We start from the raw sequence: 13,317 nt of genomic DNA, 5'->3' as shown, positions 1-13,317 counted from the left end.
CATTAGTTCAGTTTTATGATTTAGGAACCGAAAAGTCAAATATCGCATATAAACATTGACTTTCGGTTTATACTCTCATGGTCCAGCCACTGATCGAATTAAAAGTGGGTATAAGACCATAGTTAGGTAGGTGATTAACCCCTGAAAGGGCACCTCCTAATCCCTTCGTTTGCTTAGTTAATTGTCGGGTCAAACCGTTTAGGTAAAAAGTCAAACTTGGCAGATTTGTGCATATTAATTAAACCATAGATACAGAGGTTATAAATTATATTTTAACACTCTAATAACTTGGTAATGATTATTAGAATATGTCTAAGCTGGTCCAACCCGACAATTCTAAGTTTAGGGTCGGTTCACAACCGAAAGTCGCAAAAGCTTGACTTTGCTTTGACCTTTCAGTTCTGACCCGATTAAGCTTGATTCTTCCATGTTTTAAGCTTCCATTAGGACCATATTATTCAGTAGTATAACCCTCTGGAGTTATAATGCATGGTTCCTTGTGGTTTGAATTATACGCTAGTTTCCGCTATTATGCTTATAAACGCCCATTTTGCCCTTTTAACATAAGAATGAGATTTTTAGAAATTTGAGAGGACAAAAACCTTGGTTACTGACATATAAGCTTGTCCCGAAAATTTGACATCAGTTCTTGGTCCCAAATAGGAGTTATGCTCAATATCGTAATTGGAAGCTTTTAACTAAGTAAATTGCGATATCTTGCATAAAGCATGTTTAAACTTGGATTTTGACCCAAAACTCATTACCTACTGTTAAGATATTATTTTTAGGGATTGTTGGAATTATTAATCAGGTTATAAACTGATCATATCATAGAGTTCTTGTATCATTCGGTAAATGACGATAATACCCTTTTCATGCATAAAATGAGATTTACAAATGATTTGAATGCCAAACTTTTTCCTACTGATTTAATATATTAAATAAATCATTTTGAGCATTCAAAACTGATCAAAATCTCAGATTTCCATAAAACCCCTTAATTATCGTCCATTAGCGATTTTTACGCTATTTAGGTGCATAGTATGGTTTTAAACCATAATTAACACCTAAGACTTGTTACCTACTGAATTTTTAAACAAATTTTAATATCATTACAGTAGGTATAAGTTATGAACTCAGATTTCCAAAAATGCCCTTAAAAGCCTATGTGAAATGACCAAAATGCCCTTTCGGGACGTAGTTTGGTCATAAATAGTAAATTTCACATATATGTAATATCTTACTGATGTAATGAGATAAATTAAATATTTTTACTAATTAGAAAGGACCAGAACTACAGTTTGTTATAAAATCTCTTTTATAAGCATTAAAAATTACCAAAATGCCCTTATGGGACTTAAAAGGGTTTTAAACACTTTTTGGGCATATATGTTGACATCCTACTGATGTATTGACACATTCTAAGCATAATAACATATGGAACTTGTATATGATTCATTTGGTTACCCGTTACGCATTTTACGCGTTCGGGTCAGTTTATGTAACTAGTTTACGTATGTTTGCCGAAACGGGTTTAACATTATCGTTTTTGTCTCAAAATCCGGAATGTATTTAGTTTACCCACAATATACAAGTATCCAAACTTGTCGGGTCTAAATAACATTCTATTCCGGTCATCGCTTAATCTAGCGTGTCGTACCGCTTTAGATACTTCAAGCTAGCCGGTCTAAGTCTATGACTTAAATAAAGACCATTAGCGTTCTGAATTGGTTATATATTACCATCACTCCAGACTAGAGCCACCCGGTAAAAGCTACCTGCATTTAGATAGATTGGATACGACTGAGTTATATTGCTGTGAATCAAGTATTAGCTCAGGTAAATACTTTTAACTTATTTTCCCTTATACGGGCTTGGGATACGGTAGATTAATACCGCTTGGTCGGGTGTGGATCAATCAAATGCCGGATTGTGGCTAGTAAATCCACAAAACCTGTTTTGATACTGTTCTGTTGATGACTTAAACATTGGGGGTTAACGACCGTGTCATGGATATATCCTTGGCTCGTTCATTTGTAAATGGCCACGACTTATGCGCAGGGTGTAGGCATACACCGAAAAGATGCCAATAATAACTTATTGATTACCCACAAGTTGGGGATAACTCCTTTATGGGTTTTAAAAGTGGTGTGTCGTTTAATCATGTCTCAGTCTCTGTACTGGGCCCCAGATGTACGGTAAACATGTAATTCAGTATACAAGATTTTTATTATGAATTGTCCCAAGTTATAAAAGGTTTTGTGCCTTGTGCACATAAATCAATTTTCATAAACTCTTTTCAAATGAGTCGGTTGACGTACTTTCAAAAGGCTAAGTGGCAGGTACTACTCGTAACAGGCTGGGAGTTGCTCTGTGTCAAAAAAGAGGATCTTGCAAATCCTTAAAGATGCCATTAAGTCTGCTAAGCTTCATTTTAAACATTCTGTAATGATCCTCCTGTGGATTTGATATTACGGACTCGTCTTTAATAAATACCTTGATATTTTCAGACATTGAGTTTGTAATAATATTTTTATATTCCTAGACTTCCGCTATGCTATTCTGTGTATGTTTGACTATGATGATATCAACTACGTCATGATACCCCACCGGGCCCACCGGTGACATGTGGAATTATCGGGGTGTGACAGGTGCTCTTGGATCAAACGTGTGCTTTCTTCAGCTAGAGCTTCGGTTTTGGTTAATGGTGCCCCGACGTTTGAATTTAAATGTCACAAAGGTATGCGCTAAGGGGATCCCATTTCCCCGTTTCTTTTTGTTATTGTGATGGAAGCATTGTCGTGTATGATTAGTAAGGCTAGTAACTTGGGTTTAATTAAAGGCGTCTCTCTTCACAATGATGGTCCCGTTGTCTCTCATCTTTTTATGCCGATGATGCTATTATACTTGGAGAGTGGAGTACGGAAAATATTCTTAATGTTGTGAGGATTTTGAGGCGTTTCTACGTATGTTCGGGGCTTCGAATCAACTTTGGAAAATCTAACTTATTTGGTATTGGGATGAATTTTCAAGAGGTTGAAGAGATGGCTGTGTTTGTTGGTTGTAAAGCAGAATCTCTCCCGTTCAAGTATCTTGGTTTGACGGTTGGGGCAAACATGAACCGGATCGTCAACTGGAGACCGGTTTATGACATTTTCGAAAAGCCTCTTTCTCTATGGAAGGCATCCTTTCTGTCCATAGGCGGAAGAGTCACTCTGATCAGGTCCGTTTTAGAAAGTCTCCCTACTTATTTTTTCTCTCTTTATCGTGCTCCGATTAAAGTAGTGAACGATTTGGAAGCGATGATTAGAAAGTTTCTTTTGGGGGGGGGGGTTCGGCGGAAGAGAAAAAGCTTCATTGGTTTGCGTGGGATAGAGTTGCGTCCCCCAAAGAGATGGGTGGATTGGGTCTTCATTGCCTTAAGGATGTTAATACGACGTTGTTATCAAAATGGGGATGGAGATTTAAAAAAGAAAACGATAACTTATGGGTTAAGGTTGTGAACGCCTTGCATGTTGGAGGATCAGCCTGGGATTTTCTTCCGGCAAAAAAGGCCCTTGTCGGTGCTTGGTGCAACAACATTTCGGTCATTAAGAAGCCATTGGTCGATAATATCCCGATTCGCAACTTGTTTAAGGGGGTAGTGGGAAGGGGAGATAGTATATTGTTTTGGTTGGATCCGTGGCTCTTCGACGTCCTGTTGAAAGATAAGTTTCCCTCTTTTTTTCATTTAGAGGTGGTAAAAAATTGTTTTGTGCGTGACCGTCTCAAAGGGGAAGGCCTTTGGTTATGGAGGCACGACCCGGACTCCGGCGTGTAAGGGACTGAGTGGCTTAATTTAAGGGCGGCCTTGGCTCGGGTTAGTTTGTCTGACAGCCCGGATAAGTGGATTTGGTTGGGTTCCGGTTCTGAGGAATTTTCGGTGGCTGCTATTAAAAAGTTTCTAGTCTCCAAGAAAGACTTTAGTGGCCGATTTATCATGAGATGGTGTAGGTGGATCCCGCAAAAATGTAAAATTTTTGCTTGGCGAGCTGAAATGTATAGAATCCCGACAGTTGATGCGCTTGCCAAGAGGGGGGTGGTGGTGATCGATGACTTATGCAGCTTCTGTTTGGCAGGGAGTGATTCGGTGGATCACATTTTCACTTCATGTCCGTTCGCTTTGGGTCTTTGGGAAAAAATAAGTTTTTGGTGCCGAATTAAGAATTTTTTCATTTTCTCGTTTAGAGATTTGCTGGAGATTCACGAACAAGGAACTAGATCAGCGTCGGATCGTTTAATCCTTCGCGGTATCATTATTTCGGCCTACTGGGTATTGTGGAAAGCTAGAAACAACATAAGATTCAACGGTAAGAGACGTAATGTCGAAAATCTTTTTAGTGAGGTTAGGGTGCTTAGTTTCTTTTGGCTTAAACACAGGGCTAGGAAAGGTTTGTTAGACTGGGGGGGATTGGTGTAAATATGTGAATACGTAGTTTGTTTGTGTTGTCAGTCCCGGTTTTCAGGTTCGGTTTGCTTTAATGAAGTTCACTTTTCAAAAAAAAATTGTATATATATGTATTAAGAGTAAACTGCCATTTTGGTTTCTGAGGTTTGCTCATTTTTGCCACTTTAGTCCAAAACTCAAACCTTTTAAATCTAGGTCCCTGTGGTTTCACTTTTATTGTCATTTTGGTCCAAAAATGAAATCAGCTGATATTTAGCTAATAAAATCCTGTTATTTTGTCATTTTCCTTAGGGGCAAAGTCTCATATATGTCTTGTATCTACCTATAGGCCTATACGGGATGTGACCTATACTACAGTGTCGTATCGTATTGTATCGTATCGTATCGTATAGTGTATATTATCGTATCGTATCGTATAGCATATACGGTAGATATATACCCCTATAGACCTATACGGGTGTTATATCGTATCGTATATTATCGTATCGTGTTGCATCGTATCGTATAGTGTATAGTATAAGTCTCGTATAGGTTCCATGTAGGTCTTGTATATGCCTATAGACCTACATGGGAACTAAACCACACCTATAGGCCTATACAGGACATATATACACCTATAGACCTATACGGGTGTTATATCGTATCGTATAGTAGCGTATTGTGTTGCATCGTATCGTATAGTATATAGTATAAGTCTCGTATAGGTGATGTATATGGCCATAGGCCTATACGGGATATATACTACGCTATACGATACGATATCACACCTATAGGCTTATACGAGGTCAATACGTGACCTATACTACGTTATACGATACGATATCACACTTATAGGCTTATACGACGTCAATACGTGACCTATACTACACCTATACGATACGATATCTCACTTATAGGCTTATACGAGGTCAATACGGGACCTAAACCACCCCTATACGATACGATATCACACTTATAGGCTTATACGAGGTCAATACGGGACCTAATATTTGTATTATTTTTAATTTTTATAATTAATAATATTTGTATTATTTTTAATAATATTGTTTTTTATAAATAAACATGGAAATACCCCAAAATACACACAATTAATGTTCTTTTTTTATAAATAAAAAAAAGGAATACACAAAAAAATGGGGCTTTATATACGTTGCGTATAGATCCCTACGCAGCGTATTAGACAAAATTGACAAAACTATCCTTGTATTTGGCTTCGTATAGCCTCAACACAAGGGTATAAAAGACATTTTCAGACCTTTATATACGCTGCGTACAGGTCTATACGCTGCGTATAGGTCTATACGCTGCGTATTTAAACTTTGTGAAAAAATGATCTCTCAAACCTACCAAAATGACCCAAAAAAATCTAATGGTTTATATACGCTGCGTATAGACCTATACGCAGCGTATATGACCCTTGTTTTCTATGCAATGATTGGTTATTAGGCACTAAGATCCATGGTTTATCTACGCAGCGTATAGGGTTAACCCTATACGCTACGTATTGACCGATACGCTGCGTAGATAAACCCTAATTTTAGTAGGGTTTGGTGTGCCAATAGGCACATTAGTGTGCCAATAGGCACACCCATGTCTATATACGTAATATAGTATAAATAACTTTACCACATATATATTTGTCACATTTTTTTTATTTTTACTAAGACCGTGGGGTACGGTGGGCCGGGGGGTTTGGGGCATGGGTTGACACGTGGCTTGGGGGGGCTTTGCTGGGCTGACCCACATTGAAGACGGTATGGTGGGGCGGGGGTTTGGGGCGTGGCCAGCCCAAACGGCTATTTTATATTTTTTAAAACAAAAAAATTAAATTTTTTAATGTTTTTTAAATAAAGAAAATTACATAAAAAATTTCCTAATGCTTATATTTTTTCTTTATCTCTTCTCTCGTCTCCAACATTAGTTCCAACTCTTCACCTAATAGGTGATCAATAGGCTGGGCTAGAAATTTCATATCATCTCATCTTTGTTTCAGGGCATCCCTAGCTTCTTTGCTCTTCTGAATTTCGGACCTTTGTTGTTGGAATACGTTGAATGTATCTAACTTGTTTGCAATGTCATCCAATTGCTCGCTGTATACTCCCCTACGCGAGCCCGAACTCCCAACTGAAGGCAATGTCGTACCCGATCTTGATTTTTGAGCGCACCTTTTTGCGGCATCTCTTCCGTATTCAGGCCGGTTTGGCGAATCATCCAAAAAGTCCTCCAACTCGTAATCTCGTGCATCCGATTGGGCTTGGGACGAGGGTGTCCTTGACCTTTTGGAAGACGTGTTAGTTTCGCTACCACTGGGGATATTCGCCCACTTGGGATGGAACTTACAAATCTCCCAACAATGCATGAAACGGAAGTTGCTCCCCACATTTGTTTTGAATGTAACCAATGCATTTGTCACAAAGTCGGCTTCGGTTTCACCACTTTTTGGGTTTTGCTTTGTTTTATTTAAAAAAAACACTAAATTTCGTGAGTTGCTCGCTTATCTCGGTCCACTTCGAGGATAAGCTATCGTTCTCACGATAAACCTCCCTTTCCATTTCTTCATGGAATGCTTTACTAATCGCTTCCCACAAATGGCTTCTATGTTGAGAATTTCCTATTTTAATCAAAACAAAATTTAATATATTACAAAGTTATATAAAAAAACCATAAATATTAAAATAAGGGCTACAAAATATTTTAAAATACATAAAGTTGGATGTTGAGATTGTTGAAGCCAAGCCCTCGCCAATGCAAGTTCTTCATTACGACCCATCTTTGTTGTTTTCATTTGATGCTTTCAAGTGCTTTCTCGGCCTCGGTTTTTTTCTTGTGACTTCTCTTTTTGATGGGTTTGGATGCGGGAGGACAATCGATGGGGGGTTGAGTTTCGGTTGATGGAGGTTGGTGAAAGGTTGATGGGCGTTTGTGAAAACAGGCTAGGTATAGAATCGTCGGTGTGAGGGAAGTTAGTATACACACGATTCGAGAGATACGATGCGTAACCCGCCATATCGGGCATAGTGGAGTGTATTAAAAATGGACGAGGCATTGGATGATTGGGTGGTGGGCTAGGATTTTCTTGGAATGCCCACGGGTTGTTCAGGTCAAAACCACGATTATGAGGATTCATTTTTCGTATTGTAGAATGAGAATAGAGATGATTATAGAAGAGGTGGAGTGTATTGTAGTTGGATGTGGTAAAAAAAAGAATAGAAGTGTGAGTTTAATAGTGAAAAAATATATTTTTTTACACATAGTCGTTGGCCAACGGCTAGCCCAACGGCTAGTTTGTTTTGGTCATTGAGAGCCCGCCATGTCATATTGATAGACCCGCCCCACGCCCGGCCTTAAACTCCCGTCCCTTGGGCCACGCCTAAACCCAAGCCCACCCGGGGCGGTGACTTGAACGTTTTCAGCCAACTCACGCCCCAACCCCCGCCCCATATCCCACAGTGTAATGACCCACAGAATCCATTAATTATTAACCTACCCTTCAAGAGTTTTAAACAAGCATTAATGCTAACATAGCAAATATGATGCATTTGAATTTCTAGGGAACTGTAACGGTGTTATGAAATATACAATTTGGACTTCCTGGAAACTCCAAGTCTATTGATTCCGTGTCCCTTCATCTTCTTCAATTCTTTAATAAGAATCCAAGAACAAAGGTTTTGCATTTTCACCACCTGTATGCATATTTTGATATAAACATCTGCAGGAAGTCTAAGGTACATATCTTTTCTGTCCATAATGCATTCTTTCCATTTTCACTGGTGTCTGTTCTAGAAGCGTGCATCTTCACAGGCAAAAAATTTTGATATTATTTGTTCTCATATTACTCTCAGTACAGTTGCTTTTAACTGCTTATTATGTATTGATTGCTAGCTCCATGGGTTCTTACGGATCTAAGCCAAAACAAGAATGTATCATGATGGAAGATACTGATACGAAAGAACCTGAAAACAACGTAAACAGTTTGGTCACCGAGGTTTTTTCTTGGTCTCTTAGTGATGTTCTTAACAGAAATCTCTACAATGGCAAGGTTAGTAAAATAATGTAGAATTATCTATAAGTGCAATGCTGCTAGCTGAATATTATTCTTGTTGTGTTCCTGTTGGGTTTCACGTATCTATGTCACCTTTGAATCTCGTACACATTTATCAGGTATCGGAGATTCCGAAGACATTTTCTTCGGTATCTGACTATATAAACTCATTCAACTATCCACTTTTTGAGGAGACACATGAAGACCTTCGTTCCAAGATCCTAGGAGTCAACCGTTCTCCTACGTTAGAGATTTCTGGAGTAGAGCCAGCTAAAGGTTTTGTACCTGAAAAACATCTATTTTACACCGTCTATTATAAAAGAGGCCAAGGATCTTATGAACCTGTGGTTGGAGATCTTATCGCGCTGACTGATGTAAGACCAAAATGTGTTGATGATCTCCAGAGGCCAAACATGTCTTACCTTGTAGCTATGGTTCAACCCATGAAGGAGAAAAGTTCATTGTGTAAACTTCGAATTTTATCATCAAAACCAATTACTGGGAATGATGGTAGACATTTTATTGTGTATCTTACAAACTTGACAACAAATGAACGTATTTCGCGATCACTTTACTACCCGGGAGGAGAGAAAAAGAAGATGTTTGAAACATTGCTGAGAGTTGATTCATCTGTAAGAATATAATTTTGTTTGTTTACACAAATGTTGCTTTTTTGGAAAATAAATAATAACATTTAACATGTTTTAACAGGTTGAAGAAAGTTGTTTTGAATGTTCTCTTGATGAAACTAGAGACTTGCTTTCATTAGAGATGAAGGAATATCTCGAATCTTTTCAGCTTGATAGCTCACAAGAGGCTGCTGTTTTGAGCTGTGCTGCTTTAAGATATTGTGATCACAAGAATACCATAAAACTAATCTGGGGTCCTCCAGGAACTGGAAAGACAAAAACAATCAGTTCATTGTTATTCATGTTGCTGAGGATGAAATGTAGAACACTAACATGTGCTCCTACAAATATTGCGGTTTTAGGAGTTACTAAAAAAGTTTTGACCTTAGTGAGGGACTCTATGGTATATGATACTTATGGTTTAGGAGACATAGTTTTGTTTGGGAATAAAGAACGGATGAAGATAGACGAATGTGAAGGCCTTTCTGATATATTCTTAAATTCACGTGTCAAGATTCTTGCTGCATGTTTAGCTCCATTGTCAGGTTGGAAAGGTAGCAGTGAGTGGATGATTCGTTTTCTTGAGGATCCTGAGGAACAGTACAGGTTGTACTTGAAGGAAAAGGTAATAACTGATGAAGGTGATGATGAGAAAGATGACAGCGGTGTTGAAGATGATGATGACGACAATTTTCAATATGAAAAAGAGAAGTCGAGTGACTCGCATATGAATAGAGCATTGAAAGCTAAGAATTGGAAGACAGTCATTGTAAGTACTTTGAAAGATGAAAAGAAAGGTAGAAATAACAAGGTAACAAATGAAGATAAAACTAAGCAGTCTTCAAAGCAAGAGTCTGACAAAAAGAATTGTAAACATGGCGAACTTTTGAGTTTTGAGGAGTTTGTGACGAACGGGTTCGACTTTCTTGGAAATCATTTAATATCTTGTATGGAAGGCTTGTACACACATATGCCAACAGCTTTCATTTCAGTAGAGGTTGCAAAAGAAATGGTTGCACTCATTGGTTCTCTTAAGTGTATCAGTAAATCATTAAAACAAAGAGTTGCATCAAAAGTGGTTTTAAAAGAAGCCTTCAGATTCCCGTGTTCAAAACTCAGATACCTTCAACAGAAACTGCAATTTCCAGATTTAAAGGAATATTATGAAATTAGGAGATTCTGTTTGGTAAATGCTTGTTTGATATTTTGCACGGCATCAAGCTCCATTAACGTGAAGACATCTGAATCAAATCCTTTGAAATTTCTTGTGATCGATGAGGCTGCTCAGTTAAAAGAATGTGAATCTGTTATACCTTTGCAGCTTAACGGTCTACGCCATGTTATTCTTGTTGGGGATGAAAGACAACTTCCTGCCATGGTTCAAAGCAAGGTTTGCAACTTTTCTATATATGTATTATTGCTTCTGTGTTTTTATTATCGAAGTTTTAACCAATTGATTGCAATGTGTTTTCAGATTTGTGAGGAGGCTGAATTTGGAAGGAGCTTATTTGAGAGGCTTGTTTTACTCGGTCATAAAAAGCATCTTCTAAATGTTCAGTACAGAATGCATCCATCCATAAGCCAGTTCCCAAATAGGGAATTTTATAACCAAAATATACTGGATGGTGCGAATGTCAAGAGCAAGACTTACGGGAAGCGTTTTCTTGATGGAAATATGTATGGATCGTACTCATTTATAAATGTAACTTCTGCTAAAGAGGAGTTTGATCAGAGCCATAGCATGAAAAATGTCATGGAAGTGGCTCTTGTTGGTGATGTTGTTGCAAGTCTTTTTAAACGTACGCGCCCCTCATTCGTTTCTTTAATCATTTCTATGTATAGCAGTTAATTTTTGTTAATGTTCCTACAGAAGCTGTTGCAAGAAAACAAAAGGTAAGTGTTGGTTGCATATCACCATATAAGGCTCAAGTAAATGCATTACAAGAGAAGATTGGCACAAAGTACACAGGTTATGAGCGTTACTTCACTGTGAATGTCCGGTCAGTTGATGGATTTCAAGGGAGTGAGGAGGATGTAATTATTATATCCACAGTTAGATGTAATAGCAAAGGATCAGTTGGTTTTCTTTCAAACCATCAGAGAACAAATGTGGCATTGACACGAGCCAGGTAGATAATCATACGATCTAATCTGGTTTGTTTTTCTTCTACACCATCATTCTTTCACGTCACATAATCTTTTTATTAATCTTGTTTGATTTTTGTGTAGATATTGTTTGTGGATATTGGGGAATGAATCAACTCTGGTGAATAGTGGAACTATTTGGAAGCATTTAGTTGTTGATGCTAAGAATCGTGGCTGTTTCTACAACGCTAGCGAAGACAGAAACTTGGTTCAAGCTGCTTGGAGTGCTTTGGTTGAACTTGGCCAACTTGATAAATTATTCAACACGGATTCATTACTTTCTAGCGAAGCCAAATGGCAGGTATGAAAGCGCGATATTAGTGTCATAAGTTATATCAAACACATTTTAAAGTGGATTTCTTGGCTTACTATAGGTGAAGTTTAGTGACACATTCTTGAAAACAGTTGCAAGCCTCACTGACCATGAGATTTGTGACAAAGTGGTTTCTTTACTGCTCAAACTTTCGGGTGGTTGGCGTGAACTAGAAACGGTGGGAAACTCTGAAGTTAAAGTAGAAGGAAGTTGTATGCTTCTTGAGGACTATAAGGTTACACAAGACTTGCATTTGATTTGGGCAGTTGATATTGTAGTACAAGATTCTGTTTGCGTCCAAGTGTTGAAGGTGTGGGATGTTTTACCTGCCACCAAGTTTGAAGAACTGTCCAAGATGTTAATGGAAAAGGTTTATGGGAATTATACTGTAAATATGATGAACCGCTGCAAGGAAAGATGCGTTCAAGGGTATGTTTGAATTTGATTATGAGTTACCGTTTGATTTGAAGTAGATTACTGTTTTACCAATTGCTTTTTTGTGTGCAACTGTCAACAGAAATTTGGTGCTTCCAATTACGTGGCCTATGAACTCAGACATGGATCAAAGTTGGTCATTAGCGAAGCATCTAGCTGCATTGAGCTTGAGTAACCAGCCTACATCTTCATCATCATCAAGAGCATCAAGTGACTGGTGAGTTATTGTAGTATAGCTTATGGCTAATAAGTTTTTGTATCTTACACAAGTCTAATTGGTTAATTCATCTTGTTGTGTTTAGGAGATTTGGTAAAAGGAAACCTAACAGGTATGGTGATTCAAGGTCTCATGGAAGGGGGAACAGGTGGTAAAGGAAGCCTTTTGTGAATCAAATATGAACAATTTGAGGGTGGTGTGTTGGAATTTTATCAATGTGCCTTGTTTCTTAAAACACTCAGATGAAGAATGTGTGATTCTACTAATATTTGGCACTTATTTTGTCACAAAAAGTTGATATATATGTTTGTTCAAGTTATTCAACATGGTGGTGGATATATGGTCTTATTTAGATCCATTTATTGCCTCAATCATGCACAGTCTCTATAAAAACTTTTAATGGTATCAAATATGTTACACTGTTTTCATGTTAAATCAAGCATTTAATTTCTATGATATGAAAAATAGAGATCACATATACTTCTTAATCTTGTTAGAGATCACTAATCTTCCCTATGATTAGATGATGGATGTCACATATACAACCTCTCCGTGGTCTTAGTAGGGATCGCCATTGTTCTCTCTAAGGGGAGGGGGGTGGTCACTAGTGATAGAATTCTATCACTCACAAGCACCAATCAAGTTCCGCCATGTCATCAACCATGTTTTCGTCACTCACAACCTTTTTTAGTGGGGGTGGTCATCACTCACCACCACACCCAACAATTTCCCCCCAACCAACAATACACTCACAAAAAAAAACATCACGCATTGTAAAAATAACGAAATTGGATTTTCGTTATATATTAACGCGTTATACAATGAGGTCGGGGTGGGGATTTTGAAGTTCCACGCGTTATGCAAATTCCCGTGATGCTATAACGTAACCGCCCCGTGGGCTCTAATAGACTAATAGAAGTACAGAGCTCTTTACAGTTACTCAGTGTTGATAGAGATCGTCATATTTTCTCTTTAGTGAAGGTTGAGGCCACAGTCCACATGTACATACAAGGGGTGGAAAGAATACTACAAATTGGCTCACTCCACACTTCTTACTTCTAATACGAAGAGTGTTTAAAAAAATAGATA

At 38.0% G+C, this 13,317-nt stretch overlaps 1 protein-coding gene across 1 annotated transcript; it reads left to right on the top strand.

Annotated features, from left to right (window-relative positions):
• The first annotated feature begins 3,044 nt into the window (after window positions 1-3,044).
• Window positions 3,045-12,383, top strand: LOC110907237. The gene is made up of 11 exons (XM_022152246.2): window positions 3,045-3,223; window positions 4,228-4,430; window positions 8,290-8,486; window positions 8,609-9,121; window positions 9,201-10,508; window positions 10,593-10,917; window positions 10,989-11,247; window positions 11,348-11,564; window positions 11,638-12,005; window positions 12,094-12,228; window positions 12,314-12,383. The coding sequence occupies exons 1-11, from the start codon at window positions 3,045-3,047 to the stop codon at window positions 12,381-12,383; spliced, it is 3,774 nt and encodes a 1,257-aa protein (XP_022007938.1).
• Window positions 12,384-13,317: the final 934 nt, after the last annotated feature.

The sequence above is a fragment of the Helianthus annuus genome, chromosome 14 (assembly GCF_002127325.2).
Source record: "Helianthus annuus cultivar XRQ/B chromosome 14, HanXRQr2.0-SUNRISE, whole genome shotgun sequence".
NCBI lineage: Eukaryota > Viridiplantae > Streptophyta > Magnoliopsida > Asterales > Asteraceae > Helianthus > Helianthus annuus.
Note: the sequence above shows the minus strand (reverse complement) of the source record. Positions and strands in the feature narration are given on the sequence as shown.

What these genes read in the sequence shown, in the direction of transcription:
- LOC110907237 (XM_022152246.2), top strand. Translation starts at nt 3,045, where the DNA reads ATGGCTGTGTTTGTTGGTTGTAAAGCAGAATCTCTCCCGTTCAAGTAT. An exon ending in TGTTGCAAGTCTTTTTAAAC is followed by an intron (nt 10,918 to 10,988) that starts GTACGCGCCCCT and finishes ATGTTCCTACAG; the next exon opens with AAGCTGTTGCAAGAAAACAA. An exon ending in TCAAGAGCATCAAGTGACTG is followed by an intron (nt 12,229 to 12,313) that starts GTGAGTTATTGT and finishes TGTTGTGTTTAG; the next exon opens with GAGATTTGGTAAAAGGAAAC.